The sequence below is a fragment of the Colletes latitarsis genome, chromosome 11 (genome assembly GCF_051014445.1).
Source record: "Colletes latitarsis isolate SP2378_abdomen chromosome 11, iyColLati1, whole genome shotgun sequence".
NCBI classification, from domain to species: domain Eukaryota; kingdom Metazoa; phylum Arthropoda; class Insecta; order Hymenoptera; family Colletidae; genus Colletes; species Colletes latitarsis.
Genome location: NC_135144.1, coordinates 11,088,104 through 11,113,756, shown reverse-complemented (window position 1 = coordinate 11,113,756; position 25,653 = coordinate 11,088,104). Strand labels below are relative to the sequence as shown.

Sequence of the window (25,653 nt, the reverse complement as noted above, 5' to 3'; positions counted from 1 at the left end):
AAAAATAGTACAAAGTAGAATTCGAAACTATTGTTTTGGCATGTACTACAATCGAATCGAATTTGTATGAAAATTTTATGTAAACACGAAGTTCACTTTCTCGTGAATGAGGAATGGCAGTGCTACGCTTTCAACGCGTTTGTGTATTGCAAAAAATACATGAGGAGGTTGTGGTTTCTATGAAAAAATAATCCCCGAAGAATAATTTACAGTACGTTATCCGTTCATGCTTTCTTTCGTTAAATACCATCGAAGGAATCGATGGAATTTATTTACACGATGAGATTCACTTCCTCCGATTGGTGTTTCGTACCGCCAATTACGAACGGCCAACTTCTTTTTGAGATTCTTTCGATTTCTCCTTGCAAGAGATTTAAGAGATCGTCGAGATATCGCATCTCGTGAATGTCCTGTCGCAGTTTGCACGTGCTGGATGAGATGTCCGCCATTTTTCGTTCGTCACACTGAAAAGTGCAATGACATAATAATTTATGTTCATTTTCTTAACGCAATGTTGTTTAACTGGTGTTTTTTTCGTACACAATGTTATTCAACGAGTATAATTTGAAAGATTTTTACCTGAAAACTCGTTCTTAGATTACGAATATCCCTGTAAATATCTTTGTTGTTGGACTGAAGATCTTCCACTTTCCTTCGGAGGTGGTAGACCGAATTTATAGAATTTTCGCGAATCCCTGGTACTTTTGCATCAGTTTCGATCGTCAGGGCCAGCCTGGTTAAATTATCGTGGGTAGAAGTGCTGTTGCAAAAACGATCTTCTTCAAGTAGAACCATCGCTTTCTCGGGATCGGTATCAAGGACTTCAAGAATTGACATTACCTCGTTCATAGTAGTACATCGTTCCTGCAAAATAAAGCGTACCTTTAAATTAACCATACGAATAATATTTCTGTTTTTTACTCATTTTTCATGGTACGTAACGATTTGTTTCAGGAATGGTTCCTGGTGGATGATTTTTAACGGTGAGGAAAGAAAAATGAAACGCTTAATCTATACTTGCAAATAAGAAAAGGAAGAGCAATTAAGTGTTAGGTAAAGATTTACTAGAAATAAATGATACAGCAAAAGGGTAGACATAGAGATAGATATCATTAATATCATGTTACCTGCGATGTGTCGAGCTTGTAATTCGTCGACGCTAACTCGTCGGAAAGACACAAAGGTGTGTTTTGTATGTCGCTGTGTGTATCCGAGCTCCAGTCGTTGCTCTGGATACCCGAGGTGTCTTCTAGAGAGGAGTTATAAGTTTCAGTCTTTTTACAGTCCTCCCAGGCGACGGGGAGCCTTTCGTAGCTGGATCCTTTGCCTTCTAAATCGGCTGTATCCAATGCAGATAAGTTCTTATAATCCGTTACGTCTCTGTTATTTTCCATTTTCGCGTTCTTGTTGTCGTAGCTTCGTTTAGAATTGTTTCGATAATGCAAAACGATCGTCGGCACCGCTATTTCCGCTGGTTCGGATCGATTGTGGGGTTTTGATCGTGTCGTACCTAATCAAACATTATTAATTCGAGTTTCGAAAAAGTAGAATTCCTCGATAATAGAATGGTCAGACACGGAATTAAGGGAAAAGTTAGACCGTTTACTATGCAAGAATAATTCATCTCTTTCTTTTGTCAGGGATTTTAGGGAATCAAATATACTATCATATTGTAGGAACTTTAGACTGTTCCAAATTCGATTACGATTCTAAAATGTCCTTATTTAAATTGTCAGAATTATACACTGGAAAGTATTCTTTAATGACAGAAGTTTAAACGAAAAGTACGTCTAACGAACGCGATGCGATCCGATTTCACGGATATTGGTAGAAAGCGAAACTTTACTAGGTCAGACACAATGGCCGGGTTATATGTATTCAAGTTAGCTGACGGCAGGTTTGCTGGGAACAAGTTTGCGATCTGCGCCGTTCCACGCTCCGCGAATGTCGAACGAGGTTCTCCTATAAACAGGAAAATACCCACCAACTTGCTTAGAGTCGATAAGATAATTCAATCGCCGCCGGCAACGAAGTGCCTTCCGTTGATTTTCATTTTCTGGCATGATTCTCGCCTGAGAGATGGATAAGTAACGGGGCGATGGAGTGAGTATTCTATACTCCTGAGATCTAATCAGCCTTTCCGGGGTGTAGCACATGCCCTGAAATCCATGCGATTTCGACCCCGACTCGTCGAAGTACTTTTCAGCCTCTTTCGCTGGAAACGCCGCGACCTCCTGCAATTTCAGAAACTACATTGTAATATTGGTTTGAAAATTAATGCGTTAGCTTTGAAGATATATTTTTAATCGTAACGTCTGTTTAATGCTACTTGCAAAATTTTACGTACACAATTATTACGACACTTGATCGAAACGCTTATTCTACGTTGTACGTTTGAGAACTGAAGAGTGAATTGAGATAGCAATACGAAGATTCTTCGAAATTATCAATGTTTACTCACCGATATTAGTATCGAAGTCGAAATGTATCGTATTATTTAGATTATTTATTAAAGTAAATAAAGTGTTATATAGGCGAATGTACACGAATGCTATGCATGTTAGTAGAAAGCAGGGAGTTGCACAAGATTAAATGTTTGGAACAGACTTTTGAGAAATTTTACGTTTTGAAGTATAGAAGTTCGTGCAAAGATATAATGGTCGACTGATAAGGAAAACAAAGGAACCGATAATCGTAAGTTGATAGAGTGACAGAAAAAGATATTGAGAATTTAACTGTCATGTTTCTTAAGAATTTTGGAAATAGGATGATAAGATTCTGTTTTTAGTAAGTTCCTGTAGAAGACACGAATGTTAGGGTGAGATAGTGTTAGTGACGCAGCGTTTGCGGCTGAGGAGAAAGTTGGAGTTGTAAAAAATATCAGAATTCTTTCGAATGTTGCAATCGGTAATCAAAATAATATGAACAAACATAAACATGACGTATCTCTTAACGCGGTATCAATATTTTAATACCTCGCGTACAAAAACATGCTCACAGCCGTTTCAAAATCGCAGGACACATGTTTTTACCAGAGATCAACAAACTTAACAAATGTGTTTATTTGCTATAAATTATGTATTCCAATATTAGAGTTAAACGTTGGTTACTTGGAATAAGAAAATTATTCCAATAATTTTTAAAATTTAGCTAAAGCAGAAACGGATAAGTTTATTTGAATAATTTTATTTTTTAATTTTCATACGATCGAATCGATTTTTTTCAAATTTAAATTATTCCTTTAAGCCAGTGTGTTTTAGCAAAGTATTATTTCTTTCTGCTCCACACGCCTGTTGCCATTAAGTATTTTCAAGATTTAATTTTAATCAATTTTTAGGCTTAAGAAATGGAATGCCAAGTCGAAAGAAACGAGCACTTTCGACGCCTGCTTCTCTTAGCTTTCGATCAAACTACGAGTTTCTTGAAAAAGAAAGAAAGAAAGAAAAAACGAGATGATCAATGCGAAGCTGTGCGTTCCACAAATCGTCTCGATGGAGCTATCCAAGAAAAACGGCTCGATCGGCGAAATGGCGCGATTCTTCAACACGACAACGCTTGTCCACACAGTGGACGATCGTCGATACATTGAAACAATGGTAGGTTCACTATTCGCATTCTCAACTTATGTTCCATCCCAATATATTGTCTTTTCACTCTTGATAATAAGTTTTAATTACTGAGATAGATGTAGGATCAATTTCAAATAATTTTTTATTTCGTCTAAAAAGTTAACACGTTGACTGCCACACCAGATGTCCTCGACATTTGTTCACATAGAAATATTCGATAATTCAATGGTGAATTTATTATTTTACGATATTTCAAATTCAAGTAGTGCTATTTACAATTTTACAAGTATTAGGTTTCTTGTTCTTTGTAAGTTCAATGTGTCGGTCATCGGTGACTACCGTGGCAATCAACGTATTAAAGAGCAAACTTTAACCTACCGGTTCGTTCCCAATCGCATCCTGTTCTATAAGGTCCACGTCGAGATCATCGTGAATCAAAGACGCGAGTTCTATCTTCTCGCAGTTATCGTTTCGTTCCTGCCCGAATTCCTGCGCCAGAGAATAACTTTCATTGTCGTCGGAGTCGATGCAGGAAAGCATCGACTCGGACGATTCCAGAGACAGGCAGTCTTTGCTCTGACTGGATGTCGGTGACTTTAGATCCTCGTCTTTGCTTAGCCACCATCCGAAATCGTCCTCGTTTAAAGTCTCGTTAAGGTTCGCATCGTCGTTGCTTCTTCGTTTCAAACAGAACATTGTTAAACTCTGTCGATGCAGTTCCTCTGCGCTAATTCTCACGTCTTCGTTCGGTTATTGGAAGAAACTATAATGAAAAAAGACAAAGTTAATACTTTGATACGTAGAAAGGTGAAAAATTAAAAATTATATTATTCTTCCTCCATTATTAGGCAAATGTGACAAATATATAAATCATTTTGATCTGCGCATTCCTCGTGTGTCCAATCCTGACAATTACAACATTGAACCCATTAGATTTACTCTCTATGATTTCTTACGCATAATGCAATAATATTCTTTACCTTCTTTCTATTTTCTTTATGATATTTTGATATTTTTTATACCCGACTGTATTTATAAATTTAATTTATAATTTAAATTTTTAATTTTATGGCGACTACGACCCGCGATATAATTCTCATGTGGTTAAAAGCAAGACAGATTACGGTATTCAGATAGATAAAAGATACTAAATTTCCACTGCCATTTACCTCAAATTTAGAGATTTATTAATGGAAATGGAATTACTAAGTGTACTATTTTAAATGACACTCACTGTTATATATGTATATAGTATAAATGGGTCTTAATTTGGAACAGAAATAGTAACTAAGCCAGTAGGTGAAACAACAACAACCTCGTATCTCCGATCAAGTATACGAAGAGTCCAACGGAACGGCGAGGAAGTGATTTTATGTACACTTGCTCGGCTTCTATGTCGGCGAGGAGGACGTGACGGAGGCTTAATATCTAAGAGTAACAAACTATCGATACCTATAATCGGACGATCTTCAACGCCGTTCGCACCGAGTTTGCTGGCAGAACGTCTTTTACGTTCGAACGGAACCGTCGTTGCTCTTCTCCCGCGAAAATCGTACGGTTCAGGGTGATCGTTGACACGAATCCCGTTTACTATTTTCTCGTATTCTTGGCGCGACATGCCGGATCGACGGTCGTTCGAAGCATCGCGTCGTCACTACTGCGCGTCGATTGTTCACTAAACACCCATTTCCTTGACCACTGGTCGTCATGGGGACACTAACTTAATAATCCAGCGTCCCTCGTCGCGTCGTTAGCATGCTCGTAGTTTCGTTTAGAACGACCGCGACGATTAACGTTCCCAGCTCATTGGATCTCGCTTACCGGCTTCGTAATTTTATTTCTGCGCGAGGCTCGTTCGACTCGTCGTCAAAGTACGATCGCCAAATGGAAATTTTGGAAAATTTGCCGATCGAAATCCCAGTCACTGCACTCCGTTTCGTTTTCGAAAATCGTTTTCACTCGTTTCGTTTTCCGGAATATTCTCCTTCGCGTTTAGAGCGTCGTATCATCCGACACGATTTAGACGGTATTTCCGCGAGCAGAGAATATCGTATCGACGTTAATTGCTTCACTTATCGCGTCACAGTTTCGTAATGGGATCGTCGTTGAACTCTTAATTTCTTCGACAATCTTCTTTCGCTTCGATGTTCGAATTCCTACTGACAAATTGTGAGTCACGCGAAATTCTCACTTGGACCCCCGACGGGAGGTGTCTCTTCGCGACGATTGGCTATTTGTTTCCCATAGGTGCACCCTAAATAAATATTTTGATAATCGTTCGTTGATTCTCACGGACGGACTCGACGACTTTCGCCATATTTTCCGTTAACAGTGAGCCAACCGACTACAGCGACGCTGATACGACAGCGAACACAAGCTTTTTATCTGTGAACTTGTTTTGAAAACATACGAAAAATTACTGTACCGCTCGGTTCGTTCAGATGCAAAATGTACAGTGGGTCGCGCGTATACGTTCGTGTACGAAAACATTTGAACGCTTATATTTGCATCGTTTAACAAGGAAAATATACTGTGGGAGGCAAAATCGTTTCTACAGTCGAAATATAGAAGCGAATACAATAATATTTTTCATTCTATTAAATACACACGGTTATATTTGTAACATCCAACTAATGAAATACAATGGATCAAAGTAAAACTTCGACACCTACAGTTTTGTACTCGATGAAGCAATTGGTAGTGCAAGAAAAAAATTTTTAAAGATAAAATTATTTGAGGTCATCAAATTTATTAGAAACAAGAGCAAAATTTATCTACATTAAGTCATAAAAAGTGAAAGTTTCAGAATCACCGGTAACTTTGTCATTTGATAGCTGCAATTGTTTTCATTTAATGTTGAATAAGTGTGAAATAATAGAAAGTGAATTTTCGTGAAACTTATTTTAATATATAAAAATGGCAGGGCAAACGCTTGGTATAGCTGATTATTTCATCCTCTATAAAGGACTACCAACTAAATATTAAAATAAAATAAATATAATAACAAAAATTTATATATTTAAAACTTTCCTGATGTCTGAGTTTTACTTTAAGGTCAGACTCCACTATTTTTAAGATTTTGCTTTTCTGTTACTTAATGTATTATAGCTAAATATTATTTTTATTTTTAGTAAATTCGTTAAAAATAACTTTATATTCTGTTACAATTTTTTTTTTGCATTACAAATTCCTTCATAAAAATGTAAATGTCCAAGTTTTACTTTGAGCAACTGTCTATCGTATATTTGAAATACAAATTTGTTAATACAGTATGAAATGCCACTGACCGGAGAATAAAGTCCATTTATATTTACACGATAACGCGATTTATTTATCAATTGCACATTGGAGTCCGTAATTTAAATATTTTTTCGTCGCCGTACTTTAAATAAATTTACTTACGAGGATAGAGATTTACTTTCTCGTTTTGTACTTCGTAGTAGATCGATTATCTTTTCCTGAATTGTCAATATACAATATAAGATTGTCCTTGTAAGTACATCATGAACAAACTAACGAGCGAGTTAGTCATCGTACGATACCAAAACATATTCGTACGTTGAAATACACTGATATTATTATCGCATTACGATTTGAAGAAAATATTTAATCACGTATTATCGATATCGTTAATTTAATTTAATTCATATAAAATAGTTAGTTTACAATTTTTTATTACGAATATATCATTTTATCCGATGATTTTATATATTTATACAATAGCTTTTAGTCTATTACCGTATTAATATAATTTTAATACACAATAATTTGTAATTTTGAATAATGGAGTACAATCACTTTGCTAATTGAATCGAATAATAATATTTATTAACATATCTTTTATTTAACATGTAAATTCATGCAATTATTTGTAAACTTTGTAATTTCACTCTCACCGTAAACAAACTATTTTCTGTGACGACACATTTTGCACGTTAATACAATTTTCAGTATTTAAATTCATTATCATCGAATTAAACATGTTGATAGTCACTGCATTTTAAATAATCGAACCAGACTTCGTCACTCATTTTTGCAAATTCCATTACACTTTCACTTGTTCATTTGTCTAGAAAATCTGAACGTAATTAAGATAGAAAATGATGCTAATCGAACGAGAAACAAACGAATTGTGCGTTAGCTATGCGAACATTTGTATACATATAGCGGGATATGTTGCGAGATTCTTTTGTTCAGAAATTTTTTTGTGTCACTGTGGCATAAGATTTTATAGTAAATGACATATAATTAAGATTATCTGTGAGTGCTATTACCGCGTGTACAACTTTAGCCATACTAGCTCGATTACGTTTGCCACAATGATTATGTACATACATTTATATACTTTCCCACGTGATCATGACAAATTCTACAATAGTGGCGTGAGTATCTTCCAGAGGTTGGTAATTATTATGCAATGCAATTCCACGTTGCATTTTATCGACGCTTCTCAGTCAGTCCCTTTAGTCGTGGCTTTAAAATGTAGTACAAATATTATAATAAAAATATTAAACAAATACATTGATCGATTCACCGATAAACAGCAAATATGCGTATTCCTCATCCAAGTAGTCAGTTCCCCATCGTGACTTTAATTACGAAAATGAAAGATAAATTAAAGTATTGTCGACACACTTACCTATTAGAATGTCAATCTCGTAATGAAAGTTCATTTTCTTGCGTCAGAAAAGAAATGGTTCTTAACGCGGAAAGTTAGTCGCAACAAACAATTTTTTTCAACGTACGTTAATTATGCTGCAAAACACGATTCGATATTATAATTAGTACACATCGTACTGTATTTTGTCGATTGTTGAAAGAGACACTGGCATGTTTAATGAATAAAACTTGTGCATTTTCGTCGAACGAGGAGGAAAACGAAATTATGCAAATTAAATTAAATTAGCACCGTACACAGAACGAAATTTTCGCGAGGTATGGACGACGGACATGGAAAGTGGATAGGACAGCGGCTTAGACGAGCCATTGCACAGAACTGCGAACGATAACGCGTCCGAGGTAGATTGTCTTTCAGATTTTGCAGTTTTCTAGTAGTCAGCCTGTGGTCTAGGGGTACGATTCACCACCGTAAATCCAGCATATGGATAAAGACGGGTATTCGAGACTACATGCTGATTTTCATTTTTTCTCAGGGAATTTTTAGGTCAAAGGTTGACACATTCTGTTAGGAACGTCACCGCGTTAAAATCTCGAATTTATTCCACATTTTAGGACGAATATTTATGAATGTGACGTCAAAAGGCCTTGGCACGGGATAAAAACGAGGTGCATCAGCGATAACGTTATCGATAAGGTCGCTGCAGTTAGAAATAACGGGTGTTTTTCAATATTAGAATCCTCGATACTGTCCAAACACTCCTTCACGCGATAGAAAAAAAAATTGATTCTCGGATACCTTATTCGAACGTAAAGACTAATTTATCCAGTGGTCGATTCAAATTTCTTATTCTGTTATTTTTCTTCGACTTATCCGTTTGCAATATTAAGTATTTTATTTTATACTACCGTATATACATAAGTGACTCGTCTATGAAATTATGATTGGCAGACCTTACTGTGCGTATGATAGCAATTATCGCGTAAACGATAACGCGAATTAAACCGACTCTGATTCATGCAGCGTCGTGTAAAACCGCGTAGGTGCATTTCGCGGTTAGGTATAAAGAAAACACGGGATACTATTCGCTGATGTAAATCGACACTCAACCGTGAAACTCGGCATCTTATATAAGAAAATAAAATGTACGTTTTATTTTTTCCCAGCAAAATCGTTATCGAAATCGAGCACGGTAAACTTGTCCCCTGGTGCAATTTTATTTCTTTCGCGAATCTTTAAAAATACATATAAGTATATTAAAAATATGGTACCAGAAGAAGGTAAATGAAAGGAAATAGGAGTATGATTACGTTCGTTGCTCTATGAAATTGGATGACAAAGTTGAACTGTTTAGTTTTTATACGATAAAATAAAAATTGATTTACTCGTAACAATGATACTTAAACAAATACGTAAACAGAAACTTTTAATTTAACCCTTAAGTAGACTCTCAATCTCAACTGAATTATTATACTTTGTTGAGTTTTACCAGATTGGTAAACGGTAATTAACTTTTCTTTAAAGCAGTGAAAAAATAATGAACTAATAGAGCATTACATAAATTTTCAAATAATTACATTTACATATATTAAATATTTATTAATTTAAACTTGCAGAGGGTCGCAATAATCCACTTAAGGGTTAAAATCTCTTGATAGAAAAACTAAAAACTTAGAACGTGCAATAGTATGTTACAAAAATGAGCGAACGTGATTTTTATGAATATTTGATAGCGTTTTTTAAATTCCTTTACTGTAAATGATTTGTCTACATTAAAGTCTGTAACTTCTAACAAATTCACTTCTGCAAAAAGACTAAAATAGACTTTTATTATTTCTTTTATCCTTCATATCCCTACCGTTTCTTGCGTGTGTCAATAATTTTGTGACTTACTGTAGCTCCTGCTGTTGCATTCCCATTTCAAGCTTCTAACGCTTTCACCATGTCAGCGTATTCACGATTGCTGTAGCGAAACATTGTTACAATTCGACTAATATAAACAAACAATAACAGTAGCCGGTAGTTATGCTGCTGAAGACAGAATATAAACATTACAAAAGACAACGAACAATGAAAGTGTAAACGAAAATGATTCTCGTAAACGAAGCTTCGAACGAAAAAACGTTGTTCCTTTTACTTATTTTCGCACGTAGAATCACCCTCTGCTCTGGTAAAATCGTGTGAATCGAAATCAACACGTTTTTACATTCACGAGGTATTCATAAAGCAAATTATTCTTTCTTGCATGAATAAATTAAGAAAAAAATTAAACGGTATACAGATAGCCTTCTTACAACACGGCATCCTATAACACGATTCATAAATTGCAAGAACCTTCTTACAACACGGTTTCGCTTTAACACGATAAGAAAATCGCGAAAACTTTTGTACAACACTGTACTCCTACAGCACTGGATAACATGATTTTTGCTTAACATATTTAAAAACTAAATCACCTTAAAATAATGACGCGAAGGAATAATGAACTATAGTGGTTTTACATGAAAAAATATAAACAAATTATAATTTATTAAATTAAGGTTGCGTTAAATAAAAATAATATTTTTTGTTCTTTTTTTGTTTTGTGTTATACATACATTTATATTTTTCATAAAAATTAAGTTGCTTATGTAGAATTAAAAGAAAATATTTCTTTTTAATAAGTTTTCGGAACGTAACTGCTCCTTTTTTATACTGGTTCTAGGTCTCATATAACACGGTTTCACACAACACGGCATTTTCTAGGAACTTATCTACCGTGTTATAGGAGGGTTACCTGTATGTTTGAAAAATAATTTGTAATCAAATCGTACGTAAATCAACACCAAAAGGGAGAACTGTATCCACTGGGACCTATTCGTAAAACAAATTTATTCTTCCCTGTACGAATAAATTAAAAAAAAAATTAAACGGTATACGTTCGAAAAATAATTTGTAATCAAATCGTACGTAAATCAACACCAAAAGGGAGAAATGTATCCACTGGGATGTATTTGTAAAACAAATCTATTCTTTTTTGTAGGAATAAATTAAAAAAAAAATTAAACGGTACACGTTCGAAAAATAATTTGTAATGAAATTGTACGTAAATCAACACCAAAAGGGAAAACTGTATCCACTGGGACGTGATTGCGCGGCACGTATAATAGGGGTCGCGGTCGACGTGGGTGATCGATGAATCGAAAGAAAGCCACGTAGCCGGAAAGCGAGATTCGAAGATAAGGGGTCCGGAGATCGCACGAAAGTTGGAAAGATCGAGGAAGTTTCGAACAACCGTGGAAGAAATCGCTTCGTAGGGATCAGACTTCCGGGCGTCGAGCGCGCATGCGCGAGCAAAGATGGCGTCCGCGGCACGACACGGCGGGGATGGCCGGCGAGTGTACGCGACGTCGCGTCGCGACGTGGGGTTTGGCGGGGTTTGTCGGATCGATAGCGCGCATGAGGGTGCGCGAACACCTAGGTCGGTGATCGTGACGACCTAGCCGCTACTGTGAGTCGAGTATCCGATGAGTGTTCCCCGATGTCAATAGCGTACGTGCGTCCGTGTGACGAGCACCGGGTTCGGTAGCTCGTCGGCGAGAATCGAGTCGTGTCGTGGTGTCGGTCCATCGCGCGCGCCTGTCCCGTTTACAACGTCGCGACGCGTCGCGTTGCGTCGCGTCCGCCGGTTTCCATCGTGGTTGGATCGCGCTCGAAACGAGAACCGATCGGACGGATCCGTTCTCCGCGTGTGACTCTGTGCACGAAGTTATGTTCACGGTAGTTAGGCACGGAACTGCCGCGGAAGCCGGTATGGTGTCTCGTTGAGAGAAAGTGTCAGGTATGTCCGTGATGTCTCGAGGCTCGCCCTGGTGCTGGACCGCGCCAGGGACGAGGAAATCCACTGTTTGCCTGGCACTCGCCATCCTCGTCGGCTTGTTATCGCGAGGTGTCGTCGCTGAGAAGAGTAAAAAATGTGAGTAAATTGTTCGCAACTTGCGCTCCTCTGTTTTCCACTACGTTTCAATTTCCACCGTTTGTTTCGTTAAACGCTTTTCCTACCGTCGTGCGAATCCGAGCGTGGAAAATTAGCGTCCTTTCAGAACGAAATGCGATTTGAATATTTCGTGCCATGCGCTTCGGGGCTCGCTTCCTGAAGTTTGTCGCGATTTACCCGAGAGCTTGTGTGTGTCGCGTTTGCGAATTACGCGTCGTTGACATTGTTCGCGGAACGACTCGATATTAAATAAAAGCATCCGCGCGAATGGAATTTTTTGGTTAACGGTTTTATCGCCGTTGTCGGAGCTTCGGTTTCGATTTCCATAGTAAACATTGACCGGTTTAACCTCAAACGCGACTATTCGGAAATATTACGTGGGTAATTAATACAAACAATATGCTCTCGCGCTGGAAAGTTTGAATTAGGAAGTTGCGGATACTCCAGAGGCGCAGTCAAGGAAAAAGTTAAATTACCCTCGAACTTTAATTAAAGTACTATCTAGGGGAAGTTGAATTCCATTTTTCAGCCTGATACGCGAATTTTCTCCATTCAGAGTTGTTTCTACACGCGTAATTCTCTTTGCTCATAATTTATACGATCGTGCTAAACGGTTGTCTTCGTTGTTTATGTTATGTTTCCAAGACCACGTGGGAAATAGTTGAACGCTGCATGCAATCTATCATACTCTTCTAAATTAGAACGTAAATTAAAAGCTCGTACAACGCGCTACGATATCTTTTTAATCGATCAAAATTAAAGGAATTTTCGCTGTTATTTGTTGATTTCTCTCTTCGCTTTTCTGAAATGTAATAAACTTCTTCCGGTTTTCTTTACACATTCCACGGTCGCACAAAGCTTTTCCGCTCTCCGAAATTCAGCGCGACGCTCGTCGTCTTTGTTCTCCGGGAATAGAATAATAACGGGAGCAATAAAATCTCGTTTGTATCGTCCGATAAATTATTCATTGATCGAACGAAGCTTTAAAAATGGATACACGTTTCGTTTTTAGAGTTCTCTTTTCATCTATACTCGTTCGATTAAATTATTCGCCCTGTCCAGTTATATTCGTTCGAAACTTATATTTTATTAACGATGAATTTCGCCAGAGGCAATGAGAAACGGTGGCGATGAACGTTCGAAACGTTACTTTCGTATCGCTCTCGTTCTTTTAACCCTTTCTCACACAATAACGAGTCTGACTTGTTGCAAGTTCTTCATGTCAAGTTTTACAATCACGAGGCTACACAATCTTCATGAAGTTTTATACAGGGTGTTCGGCCACACCAGGGAAAAATTTTAATGGGAGATTCTGGAGGTCAAAATAAAACGACAATTAAGAATACCAATTTCTTGACTGAGGCGTCATTAAAAAGTTATTACAATATTAAATTAAAAAATTTCAAATCGTTCCGGAAAAATTATTTGCGATTGCAGCGGTCAATTGCAAGCATTTTTGGTCAACAGACATACCCCCGAAATCCTACTCAGTTTCGAGAAAAAAATTTGAGAAGGTGTGAAATTTTTCGACAAAATTAAAGAATTTCAAATCGTTCTAAAAAAATTATTTTCAGTTGCAGGGGTCAATTGCAAGCATTTTTGGTCAACAGACATACCCCCGAAATCCTACTCAGTTTCGAGAAAAAAATTCCTTACCGAAAATATAATTTCTGGCCAGAAATGTCTGTCTGAATTTTCATGCGAATATTTAAAACGTCATAACTTTTGAAAGGATTGGACGATTTCAATGTTTAAAAAAGCAAACAACGCGTATTTTAGTGAAGAATATGTAGAAATTGCAAAAATATTCGAAAAGTTGATTCTTTACACCACAAAATGAGAAAAACCCTATAAAAATGGTCCAATTTTCAAACAGCCATAACTCCTACAATAGTGAATATATTTCCATGAAACTTTTTTCTGAAGTAGAGCTCATGGATACCTACAAAAAGCTATTGGACAACTTTTCTGTAGGGCGGCAAATAAAATTACTAAAAATGGAAAACGAATTTTTAAGAAAAATCGACAGGGGGTAGGTGCCTAAATTTTTCGACGACAAAAAAAAATTTCGAATCGTTCTAAAAAAAATATTTTTGACTGCAGGGGTCAATTACAATCATTTTTGATTAATAGACATACCTCCGAAATCCGATCCAGTTTCGAGAAAAAAATTTGAGAAGGTGTGAAATTTTTCGACAAAATTAAAACATTTCAAATCGTTCCAAAAAAATTATTTTCGGTTGCAAGAGTTGATTACAATCATTTTTTGTCATTACACATACCCCCGAATTCCTACGTATTTTCGAGAAAAAAATTCCTTGTCGAAAATCTAATTTCTGACCAGAAATGTCTGCCCGAATTTTCATGCGTACCTTTAAAACGTCATAACTTCTGAACGGATTGGACGATTTTAATGTTTAAAAAAGCAAACCACGCGTATTTTAGTGTAGAATATGTAGAAGTATTAACAATAAGGAAAAAGTTGTTCTTTCACCCTGTAAAATGAGAAAAACCATATAAAAATTGTCCAATTTTCAAACAGTCATAACTCCTACAATAGTGAATATATTTCAATGAAACTTTTTTCTGAAGTAGAGCTCATGGGCACCTACAAAAAAGTATTAGACAACTTTTCTGTAGAGCGTTAAACAAAATTACTAAAAATGAAAAACGAATTTTTAAGAAAGATCGATAGGGGGTAGGTGCCTAAATTTTTCGGCGACAAAAAAAAATTTCAAATCGTTTTAAAAAAAATATTTTTGACTGCAGGGGTCAATTACAATCATTTTTTATTAATAGACATACCTCCGAAATCCTACCCACTTTCTAGAAAAAAATTCGAGAAGGTGTGAAGTTTTTCGACAAAATTAAAACATTTCAAATCATTCTAAAAAAATTATTTTCAGTTGCAGGGGTCAATTTCAATCATTTTTGGTGATTACACATACCTCCGAAATCCTACTCACTTTCGAGAAAAAAATTCAGTACTGGTGGAACTTTAAACATTAGTAACTTTTTAAAAAAACCTCCATCAACAAATTGGTATTCTTGATTTTCGTCCTATGTTGGCCTCTAGAATCGCCCATTACAATTTTTCCCAGAGGTGGCCGATCACCCTGTACATTAACATTAACACATATTTACATTCACGTGGTATTCGTAAAACAAATGAATTCTTTTTTGTGACCATTCTCAGTACGAATAAATTTAAACAAAATTAAATAATATACGTTTGGAAAATTATTTGGAATTAAATCGTATGTTAAGGGGTTAACGCGATAGGAAAGATAGAAATGATAAAGTAAGGAATAAATTGCTGAAAAAATATAGACCGAGCCTAGAATGAGGAATAGTTTTGGAGACGCTAGTGTGAAATTATACCGGAGCTACGAGTCCTGGTAAACGGGCCGGATGTTACATGAAAATTGCTGTAATCACGCCAAAGTAACCGGAACAACGTTAATTGTTTGCTCCAGCGCAGTGCAACGCAGCGCAGCAGGAAGATTACTGCGTTGCCGCGGCCAGCGCACGACGAACGTGACACGGACCGATAAACGAAGCTAATTGCACCAGTGAAATTAGTTCGGCTGAATGGCCGGTACTGCACTGATTTGCCGATCATGTGCGATCGATTAATGTCGATATTATACCGTCGATCGAAACGTACGCGTATCATAATTACTAATATTCCTTGTTATCGATTCGCTCGATCGTAACAATTTCCACCGCAACGGAGAGACAAACATCGCTCCCGAATATTATATTAAGGGGCCATTCTACCTTGTAGGCAAGAAAAAAAGATGTTTTGAAAACGCAAAAACAGAATTCGATGTTTTTAATCCCACAAAGTAGAGAGGCCCTTTAAAAACACATACGGTCGAGGACCAAAAAGATAAGACAATTAATTCCTAATCCTTCGTTCCATGCTCGACCCTCTGATCCATAATCATCGGTTTGATACGTATTTTTGTCATAATATTTTAATAAAGCTCGACTAGACCGATAAAGTTTGGCCATTAAAATCCGGGACGCTCCCCGTGCAGCTTTGTTACTTTCAGCCCGGGCTCTCCCTAGTCTTCGTTGTGTAAAATATAAACTCGAAGAAAGACTTTGGCTTCGCTGAAATGAACTTGATCAGCTTCGATCGATGGTTGCTCAGACCGAAGCGCGAGTTTCTTTGCAGTAGGTCCCTCGCACAGCATCGATTTTCTCTCGCGGTATATAGATTTTTACCTTTGTGGAAAGAGACGCGCACTCAACGTCTAAGCCGCTGCTTTTCTCTGTTCGAAGTATGCTTGCTCCATATTTGCATCCGGCCTTGAAGCGTCTATCCTTTTTGCTTTCGCTTATCCTCGAATCTGTGGACGAATACCGCTTCCATATATTCTACTAAAATTATTTGCTCCATTGTATTTTTTGCTTGAGATATTTTTAGTAAACAAATAGCGTCAGTTGCCCCAATATGGAATATTTTTTTTTATACGCGTGTTTCGCTTGCTTGCAGAACTTTTATAAAAACTTAAATATTATGAATTTATAGCAAATTTCATGCTATTTTAGGAAATTTAAAATATAGGAACGGTTTAGGAAATGTTTACTTTTTTTACTGAGGTCCTCATTTTCCATATTAGGCTCACAGTGCTCGTAATATGATTTCGCAACAATTGTTAAAATTATGAATTTCCATCTCGTAAACTTAATATTTCGAAAAACTCAAGGAACATGTAGTATTCCATATTACGAGCACTGTGAGCCAAATATGGAAAACTATATGTTCCTTGAGTTTTTCGAAATATTAGCTTTACGAGATAGGAATTCATAATTTCAACAATTGTTGCGAAAGTTTGACCATGTATGAAGAAATAATCGAGCTAACACAAAGCTGATTCACTTAACTTATTACGTATAATATTAGACAAAGAACACCTTATAAAAACTCAAACTACGGTATTTTCTTAAATATTTCACGAACACGTGTTGCTTTGATTTCAGAAGTCCCTTGAACTGAATAGCTTTGTTTGTTTTCTAATAAATTACAAATTTTATTCTCGTCAATTTTATGGGACGACCTAATATACAGGGTGTTCGGTCGCCCCTGGGTAAAATTTTAATGGGAGATTCTAGAGGCCAAAATAAGACGAAAATCAAGAATATCAATTTTTTGATTGAGGCTTCGTTAAAAAGTTATTAAAAAATTAAATTAAAAAATTTCAAATCATTCATGGAAAAATTATTTTCGGTTACGGGGGTCAATTACAATCATTTTTGGTGAATAGACATACCCTCGAATTCCTACGCACTTTCGAGAAAAAAATTCCTTACCGAAAATCTGATTTCAGACCAGAAATCGTTCCTTGAAATTTCATGCGTATCTTTAAAACGTCATTACTCCTGAACGGATTGGACGATTTTAATGTTTAAAAAAGCAAACAACGTGCATTTTGGCGTAGAATATGTAGAAATTCTAAAAATAATGAAAAAGTTGTTCTTTGACCCTGTAAAATGAGAAAAACCACATAAAAATTGTCCAATTTTCAAACAGCCATAACTCCTACAATAGTGAATATATTTCAATGAAACTTTTTTCTGAAGTAGAGCTCATAGATACCTACAAAAAAGTATTAGACAACTTTTCTGTAGGGCGTCAAATAAAATTACTAAAAATCAAAAACGAATTTTTAAGAAAAATCGACAGGGGGTAGGTGCCTAAATTTTTCGGCAAAAAAAAAAATTTCAAATCGTTCTAAAAAAATTATATTTGGTTGCGGGGGTCAATTACAATCATTTTTGATTAATAGACATACCTCCGAAATTCTATCCAGTTTCGAGAAAAAAATTTGAAAAGGTGTGAAATTTTTCGACAAAATTAAAAAATTTCAAATCGTTCCAAAAAAATTATTTTCGGTTGCAAGAGTTGATTACAATCATTTTTTGTCATTACACATACCCCCGAATTCCTACGTATTTTCGAGAAAAAAATTCCTTGTCGAAAATCTAATTTCTGACCAGAAATGTCTGCCCAAATTTTCATGCGAACCTTTAAAACGTCATAACTTCTGAACGGATTGGACGATTTTAATGTTTAAAAAAGCAAACAACGCGTATTTTAGTGTAGAATATGTAGAAGTATTAACAATAAGGAAAAAGTTGTTCTTTCACCCTGTAAAATGAGAAAAACCATATAAAAATTGTCCATTCTTCAAACAGCCATAACTCCTACAATAGTGAATATATTTCAATGAAACTTTTTTCTGAAGTAGAGCTCATAGATACCTACAAAAAAGTATTAGACAACTTTTCTGTAGGGCGTCAAATAAAATTACTAAAAATGAAAAACGAATTTTTAAGAAAAATCGCCAGGGGGTAGGTGCCTAAATTTTTCGGCGAAAAAAAATATTTCAAATCGTTCTGGAAAAATTATTTTCGATTGCAGGGGTCAATTACAATCATTTTTTATTAATAGACATACCTCCGAAATCCTACTAATTTCCTAGAAAAAAATTCGAGAAGGTGTGAATTTTTTCGACAAAATTAAAAAATTTCAAATCGTTCTGGAAAAATTATTTTCGGTTACGGGGGTCAATTACAATCATTTTTGGTGAATAGACCTACCCCGTAATCCTACCCGCTCTCTAGAAAAAAATTCAGTACGGGCGGAACTTTAAACGTTAATAACTTTTTAACGAAGCCTCCATCAACAAATTGGTATTTTTGATTTTCGTCTTATTTTGGCCTCTAGAATCCCTCATTAAAATTTTTCCCAGGGGTGGCCGAACACTCTATATGTATAGCAACTGAGAGATCGGTCGAGCGCTTGCGAGCATGGGAGGCGACGCCACAGAGGGAAAGGTTGAATGGTATAACAGTCTGTATTTCTGTGGCTTTGATTTGTTCACAAGTGCAATCGATGCGCCAGAGAAATGCATATTTGTGCACCTTATATTTGCGCTGAGATTTATTTCTACGGATATGGAAGTGGATTTTGCGTGATAAATTAGACGTCGTCCAAAGGAAAAAAAAAGAAACTGTGGCAAAACCTTGATCGGTCATAATTCAGCGGGCCATCATCTTACGGAAAATTTCGCGGTCTGTCGGTCGCGCGTAAATTCCACGGAAATTGAGTGGAATTTTGCCAAGTCGAAGGACCGTTGTCGCACGGTGATGCACAGTCTGGACCTCCGCGACTATCCCCAGGGATAAGTAAATGGGGAAAGAGCGAGTCACTCCTTTCTGGATGCAGAGTTTCTTGCTGAGAGAGTTTAGCAAGAAATCAAGCCACCAGACAGTGACAAGGGTTGCCGCGAAGGTTCCGCGTAGGGAGAGGAACAGAGAAGGATGCAAGAAACTGGAGTATGCGGCTCTGCCATCGATGTTCCCCGCGTGAAAGAGAAATCGTCTACGTTCGGAAAAACGATGGTTGGGACTTTATTGCCTGGAACATTCTTCGATCGAGCGAATTCGGGACCGTTGCCTAAATATTTTATCAATCTCTGACAAACGTTCTCGTGTTCGAGATCTTCGAAACGAAAATTTATAAATACCGGTCGCTTATAAATAGAAAAGACATTTCAGAAATACCATTTTCGAACAAAGTTAGAAATATTGAAATGTCACGGCGGTTCGAACAAAAGAAAACTTCATCGTTGTTTCTTTCGAAGCTTTCTCGTTTATCTAAACGTCAGTTTCAGGTCGCTTGGATAAAAAAAAGTTGAAAGAAAATAGCTATAAGCCACGCTTTAAGTTCTTTATCGGTGAATAGTAAATGAATTCCGGCCTTCCATGGACGACAACAACATATGAGCCCTACCGTCATAAATCTAACGCTTCCGCGCCGTAACGGAAAGTGGTATCAAAGTTGGGTTCCCTTATCTCTGCAAAACCAACATTTTCAACCCTTCGTTTTTCGCGTAGCACCCCTTCGCGCAGGCTAACCTCTCCTGAATCAGCAAAAACAAATATATTGCAGTAAATATAGCGGAGACATCTTGGTACCATCTAATGAAAATAACTTTTCGAAATATAGAAGAATATTTTATCGAATGTAAAAGGATCAATGGTAAAATGACTTTAACTTAATGCTGTTATTAATGCAATTCAAACTGTTCGTAAACTATTCTGTTGCTCGATATATTCCGATAATAATAATCCAATTATCCCATTACAACGCAACTGTAGTATATTACGTTCAGAGTAGAATGTGGTTAGTTTCTCCTTTGTGCTCAATTCACTACTGCGTTTCTGTCAGTCCATTATCAATCAAAACTATTTGCGTAGAGGTTCTCTGCCAGAGCTTAAAGTCTAAGGTGCTTAAGGATGGCCTCGCGATCACAGTTTAATCTCAACTAGAATTTAAAAGCCCGCTTTAGCTTCCCAGGATACTCGCAGTGCCGTGAAACTGTAAAATCGAGCGCTCGAGACTCTAGAATTTGTAATAAATACAAAACGAATTGGATCAGTTACCCTAATATGGAATTTAATTTGTTTAGTTAAGCATTTCAAACCTCATATGAGGTTTATTTCTGTTATACAATTATTTATTATGATTATACAATACTTAAATTATGGTCGACACTAAGGTATGCTGCATTGAATTTTAAGATTAAAAGCGAATTGACAGAAGTACGAACAGATAAGGACCTTAGACCATCATCAGGGCCGTATGAAGAAATGTTCTATCCAGTGTCGCCATTTTTAGAATTTAAAGTAGGATTAACAAAGAGAATTGCATTTGGAGTAAATGTACAAATGATATAATTATATAAACGAATTTGAAACACACCAAGCACACAATCTTTTTACACAAATTAATAATTAGCAACAAAAATTAATATCATATAAGAATCACGTCTGTCTTTCACAACAACTACAGGACTTGCTTAATCAGACGTACAAGCCTCGTTAATCCACTCCTTTACCTGCTTATGAACAGTTTCACCCTCTAGTTTAGATAATCTACGCAATTTCTGACTAAGTGGTTGGCCATCTTTTAATCTTATTTGTATGTTAGTTGTCTTACATTTCTTTGGTTCATACGATAAAACATTTTTTAATTCTTCGCGTAATTTTTCATCAGTAGCATGACTAGCATCTAATAACTGCTCTTTAATAGGCTTAATATGAGCCTAATATGGGAAATGAGGACCTCAGTAAAAAAAGTAAACATTTCCTAAACCGTTATTGTATTTTAAATTTGATTGTTACCAGTCAAAAAAGCATAAAATTTCCTATAAATTCATACTATTTAAGTTTTTATAAAAATTCTGCAAGCATGTGAAACATCTCTCTAAAGAAAAGTATTCCATATTAGGGTACCTGACTCCACCGACTTTTCCTAGTTTCAATCTTCAGTTCCGTTCCACCAGGTTCACAGGTCGTCGAAGTTGTCCAAATAGTTTACCGAACCAACGATCACTTAGAACTCGATTCGACGACCAGTCCCCACGAAAGGCGCTGAAAAGAAAGGTCGATTCCCGCGGTATTGCGAAATAGATTAAAGCTTTCCGTAGTCTGGCGAATTTCGTGAAATTGAAAGCCCAGCAGGCTGTAACTTGGAGCGTGGCGGCTCCCAATCGTTATATCGAAATGTTGCGCGAGAATTACTAACAGGATCCGATTGCTAGTAGCACTGTGTGCTACCTCACCTGTCGCGTTCTCGGTTTCCTCTCTTTGTGCGGCAGCCACCTCAATTACCGAGGCTCTTCGTATCGGCAACTTCGAGATGGCCAATCTGCCTCTGCGAATCAATTCCGCGGGATGTTTGAACATTCGAAAGTTCACGGGAGTTTCGCTGTTTGTCTATTGATTTCCCATATTTCCATTTCAAACGGCTCCAACCGTTGTCTCCTTTGCACGTAATTCGTATGTTTACGAACCAAGGATAAGGCAAACTATTAAAATAATTAATCGTTAAACGCGTCCAGACCTGGTTTCTTCTCAAGACGATACGCTCGATTCAGAAATGAAAATGAGAGACTCTTGGGAACTTTTTAACCCTTTACATTAGTATTTCATTCTAGGGACCCTTGTTACAATGTTTTCTTTTAGTTTTTGTTTAAAATAAAATAAATAAATAAAAGATAAAAGATTTTTCCTCTTTTGTACTGGCTAATTGGTTTTGTTTCCGAGGTCATTTGTTTATAAAAAAAATCATTAAAGAAAAATAAAAAATTGTTGTGCAAGATTGTGTTTTCGAGGGGAATACTGGAACTATATTTCATAAAATTATACTGAACCTTCATATTTTATGTAGTACAGGATTATTTTAGCCTTTGGTAATCCTGTGTATCCTATGTGTTCCTTCCAATTTAGAAGTTAGTTTTATTTATTTTTTGAAAAATCAAAATTTATACACACATATAATATAGATTTTCACTGTTCAAGAGGGGGTGAGATGCGGATTAAATTTGTCTACTGAACCGACAAGTTAAATTGTAATATGTTCCCATGAAAATGTTTTCATTTTTATCGCGTATGAAAAAAGATTCCGAGTTGATTGGTAGCCTTCTCGAGCATGAATGCGAGTACAGATGGTTAAAAACTGTCAAGCACCGATGCAGAATCGCGAAAGAAGATACATGAACCGAAGAAACGTCCGGAGATTACTTATAAAACGTCGCAGCACTTCGTATCTTGAACCGAAACGATGAAGAGCGCATTACGATGAACATTTTTAAGAAATACGAGTGACAGAATCCGTAAGGCGGATAGCGAATACCTTTAGCCGGGTTACTCATTCGTGTGAACATTCTCGAAAGAGTATTGACGTCATTACGGGGGGCAGATATTTACTTCGTTTCATTCACGTTTCATCTGGTATTCATAGAAAGCCCTGGGTCTGGCGTTCGCAGCGACGCAAAGAGAGCGTGGGACGTTTTCCTCAACAGGCGGCAGAAAGTTAAGAGGGTCAAAGGAAGAGGGCTAAGCGGACGAGGTTGGAAATTGAGACAGCATCTATCATCCTGATGCTGCCTCAAAGAAACCGAGACGTCTCGGTCGAAGGAGCTGCCTCGACTGAAGTATATATGTATTAAGTACTGTCTTACCTCGTCTACTGGGCATACCGGGCCAGTGCAAACATATCCTACCGACCATATTTAATGTTTCCTCGAGGCACCAGGACAGAGAGTATTCATCAGGACAGCGTCTACGAACCAAAGGGTTTGGTCCCTGTGGAAACCAGTGGTTCACCATTCTTCACGGAGATGTCAACCATCTTCTCACCATTTCCCAATTTTCCCTTTTAATCGTTCAATCTATCATAAATATTATATAAAAAATTCTTTTCTCCTTTCTTCAATGTTAATATTGTTTCTTGTTCACACTTGTTCATACTCTGGGAAAAATTTTAATGGGAGATTCTAGAGGCCAAAATAAGTCGAAAATCAAGAATACCAATTTGTTGATTGAGGCTTCGTTAAAAAGTTATTAACATTTAACTCTTTGCACTCCACTGGCGCAAACTATAGGGCAAACATAATACGTACCATAGCTCTAGTTTCATTTATGATCACACAAATTGAATTTAGGAAATATATGAATAAATTATTTATTTTCTTATGAAGAAAAGAACATTTTTTTATTTTAAAAAGTCACATGACAAAATTGCAATTGGTGTTGCTCATTCTCGGAGTGCAAAGGATTAGGACGTCAACCTGCGAACAGTTGCTAGTGGTTCTCACTCAGAATATTGTAAGGCTGTCGATTCATGCTGAGTGAGAACCACTAGCAGCTGTTGTGATTACCGTTCTATAGACGGAACTTTAAACGTTAATAACTTTTTAACGAAGCCTCGATCAACAAATTGGTATTCTTGATTTTTGTCTTATTTTGGCCTCTAGAATCTCCCATTAAAATTTTTCCCAGTATTTGTTTTTGGCGGGAAATATTTTTTAAAATAACTTCGGTGATAATGTTCACGCAAACTCGTACGCATGCAACGTGGAAATTTCTATTCACTTGGAGAAACGAGCTTTAAACAAGCATGTCAAATAACGTACGAAGTTTAAGAAAAATTGCAAGTTTCTGTTTTTCGCCTTATCGTTAGGCTTCAACGCGTTTCCACGCGTATTCGGTTTGCCGGTTTCTAGGCGCGATTGCGGCCAAGGTATTTCTTAGGAGGGAATCTCTTCCATCAGTCGATAGACTTCAAAGGAATCTCCCTGGTACTCTCATTTGTCTACTTTTCTTCCTCGTGTATATAACTATAATATGTGTACGCTCATTTACTCGTACATATGTTGTACGTAAAATCATGGTACATAGTAGCAGTCGTTTCATTCCGTTGTCAAAGGGCCACGAGAGTAATTTCTGTTGCTCTCTCTGTCCTATTCTACAAAGCAGAATGTTAAAATGTTTGACAAATAAGGTGGGGTTGTCCGTTCAGGATTTGAATTTCATTTCTAGCTGTGTCAACTGTCTACATTTGTTGCATAGAGACGAATCGTTCCTCTTTGAACGTGGATCGCAAACAGTAATCGATATAACAATTTCTGTTATTTGTCTAGGTCGATGAATGTTTAAATAATTAAATGGAACATACAGTTGATAGGACAGTTGATAAAGTTGTGGCTATTTTTGATAGTTATTCAAATTATATTGGTTTCGTACAATTTCATTCAAATCATCCTTCTTTTAAGTTAATTTTTCTCACGATCAAATTTGTATTTGTTCTAGTTCGAGGAATGTTTAAATAATTAAATGAAACATACGGTTGATAAAGTTGTGGCTGTTTCTGATAATTATTCAAATTATATTGGTTTCATACAATTTCATTTAAATCAACATTCTTTTGAGTTTATGTTTCTCACGAACAAATATGCATTTCTTCCAGTTCGATGACTGTTTAAATAATTAAATGAGACATACAGTTGATAAAGTTGTGGCTGTTTCTGATAATTATTCAAATCATATTGGTTTCGTACAATTTCATTTAAATAATCCTTCTTCCGAGTTAACGTTTCTCACGAACAAATATGAATTGTTTTATATTTTACAAATTACACAGTATAGAATTAATTGAAAGGGAAAGATAAAGAAGAAATTTGAAGGGAATGTAAAGTTCTACGTAAAACACTGTAATCGTCATCGATAACAGGTCGGAACGATGCTCGAGTTGAAAGATCATTAAGAAATATAGAAGGCAAGTTACGGAGTTATCGATTTCTCTTTCTTGGTTTGCGTGCTCCCGCCGTCTGTGCTTTTGTCTTTTTGAGCTGTTTGTCCTTTTCGAACCTTCCGGCAATTCGGAACAGTGCGAGTCAGAGGCAGACCCTTTCATCCGTGCCGTGAGTATTATCGCGCACGCCATCTGCACCTACAACCCTTTCCCGGTGGTTTGTGCTCTCGCAAACCAGCAACGCGTCCACCTACACATTTCCACTTTTCCGGCCCAAACCCTCCTTGCGCCCACCTCGTACCCTTCCCTCTCTGGTTGCACTCGAAACGACGTTGCATCGTGCACGAGCACCACGTTCAATAGATATCAAATGATC

At 36.7% G+C, this 25,653-nt stretch overlaps 2 protein-coding genes across 5 annotated transcripts in view; one reads left to right on the top strand and one right to left on the bottom strand.

Annotated features, from left to right (window-relative positions):
* Positions 1-55: 55 nt before the first annotated feature.
* LOC143348052 (uncharacterized) lies at positions 56-8,078 on the bottom strand. 2 transcript variants are annotated; one of them, XM_076777846.1, is made up of 7 exons: positions 6,857-8,078; positions 5,022-5,961; positions 3,948-4,332; positions 1,985-2,234; positions 1,128-1,510; positions 580-864; positions 56-464 (listed from the first exon to the last, which is right to left on the bottom strand). In XM_076777846.1, the coding sequence occupies exons 3-7, from the start codon at positions 4,263-4,265 to the stop codon at positions 273-275; spliced, it is 1,428 nt and encodes a 475-aa protein (XP_076633961.1). In that variant the 5' UTR covers positions 4,266-4,332; positions 5,022-5,961; positions 6,857-8,078; the 3' UTR covers positions 56-272. The 2 variants fall into 2 exon arrangements, with proteins under 2 accessions (XP_076633961.1, XP_076633962.1); XM_076777847.1 differs by having other exon boundaries at positions 6,972-8,078.
* The window catches only part of LOC143348048 (uncharacterized), a 271,690-nt gene continuing 249,553 nt past the window's right edge, over positions 3,517-25,653 (top strand). For 2 of the 3 annotated variants that reach the window (XR_013080699.1, XM_076777832.1), the window contains exon 1: positions 11,697-12,142. Coding sequence is in view for 1 of the 3 variants with exons in the window: in XM_076777832.1 (XP_076633947.1) it covers positions 12,010-12,142 (133 nt within the window). In the remaining 2 variants the exon portion in view is untranslated. Of the gene's footprint in view, positions 3,597-11,696; positions 12,143-25,653 lie in introns of those variants that run through there. The other variant, XM_076777835.1, reaches the window with a different exon arrangement.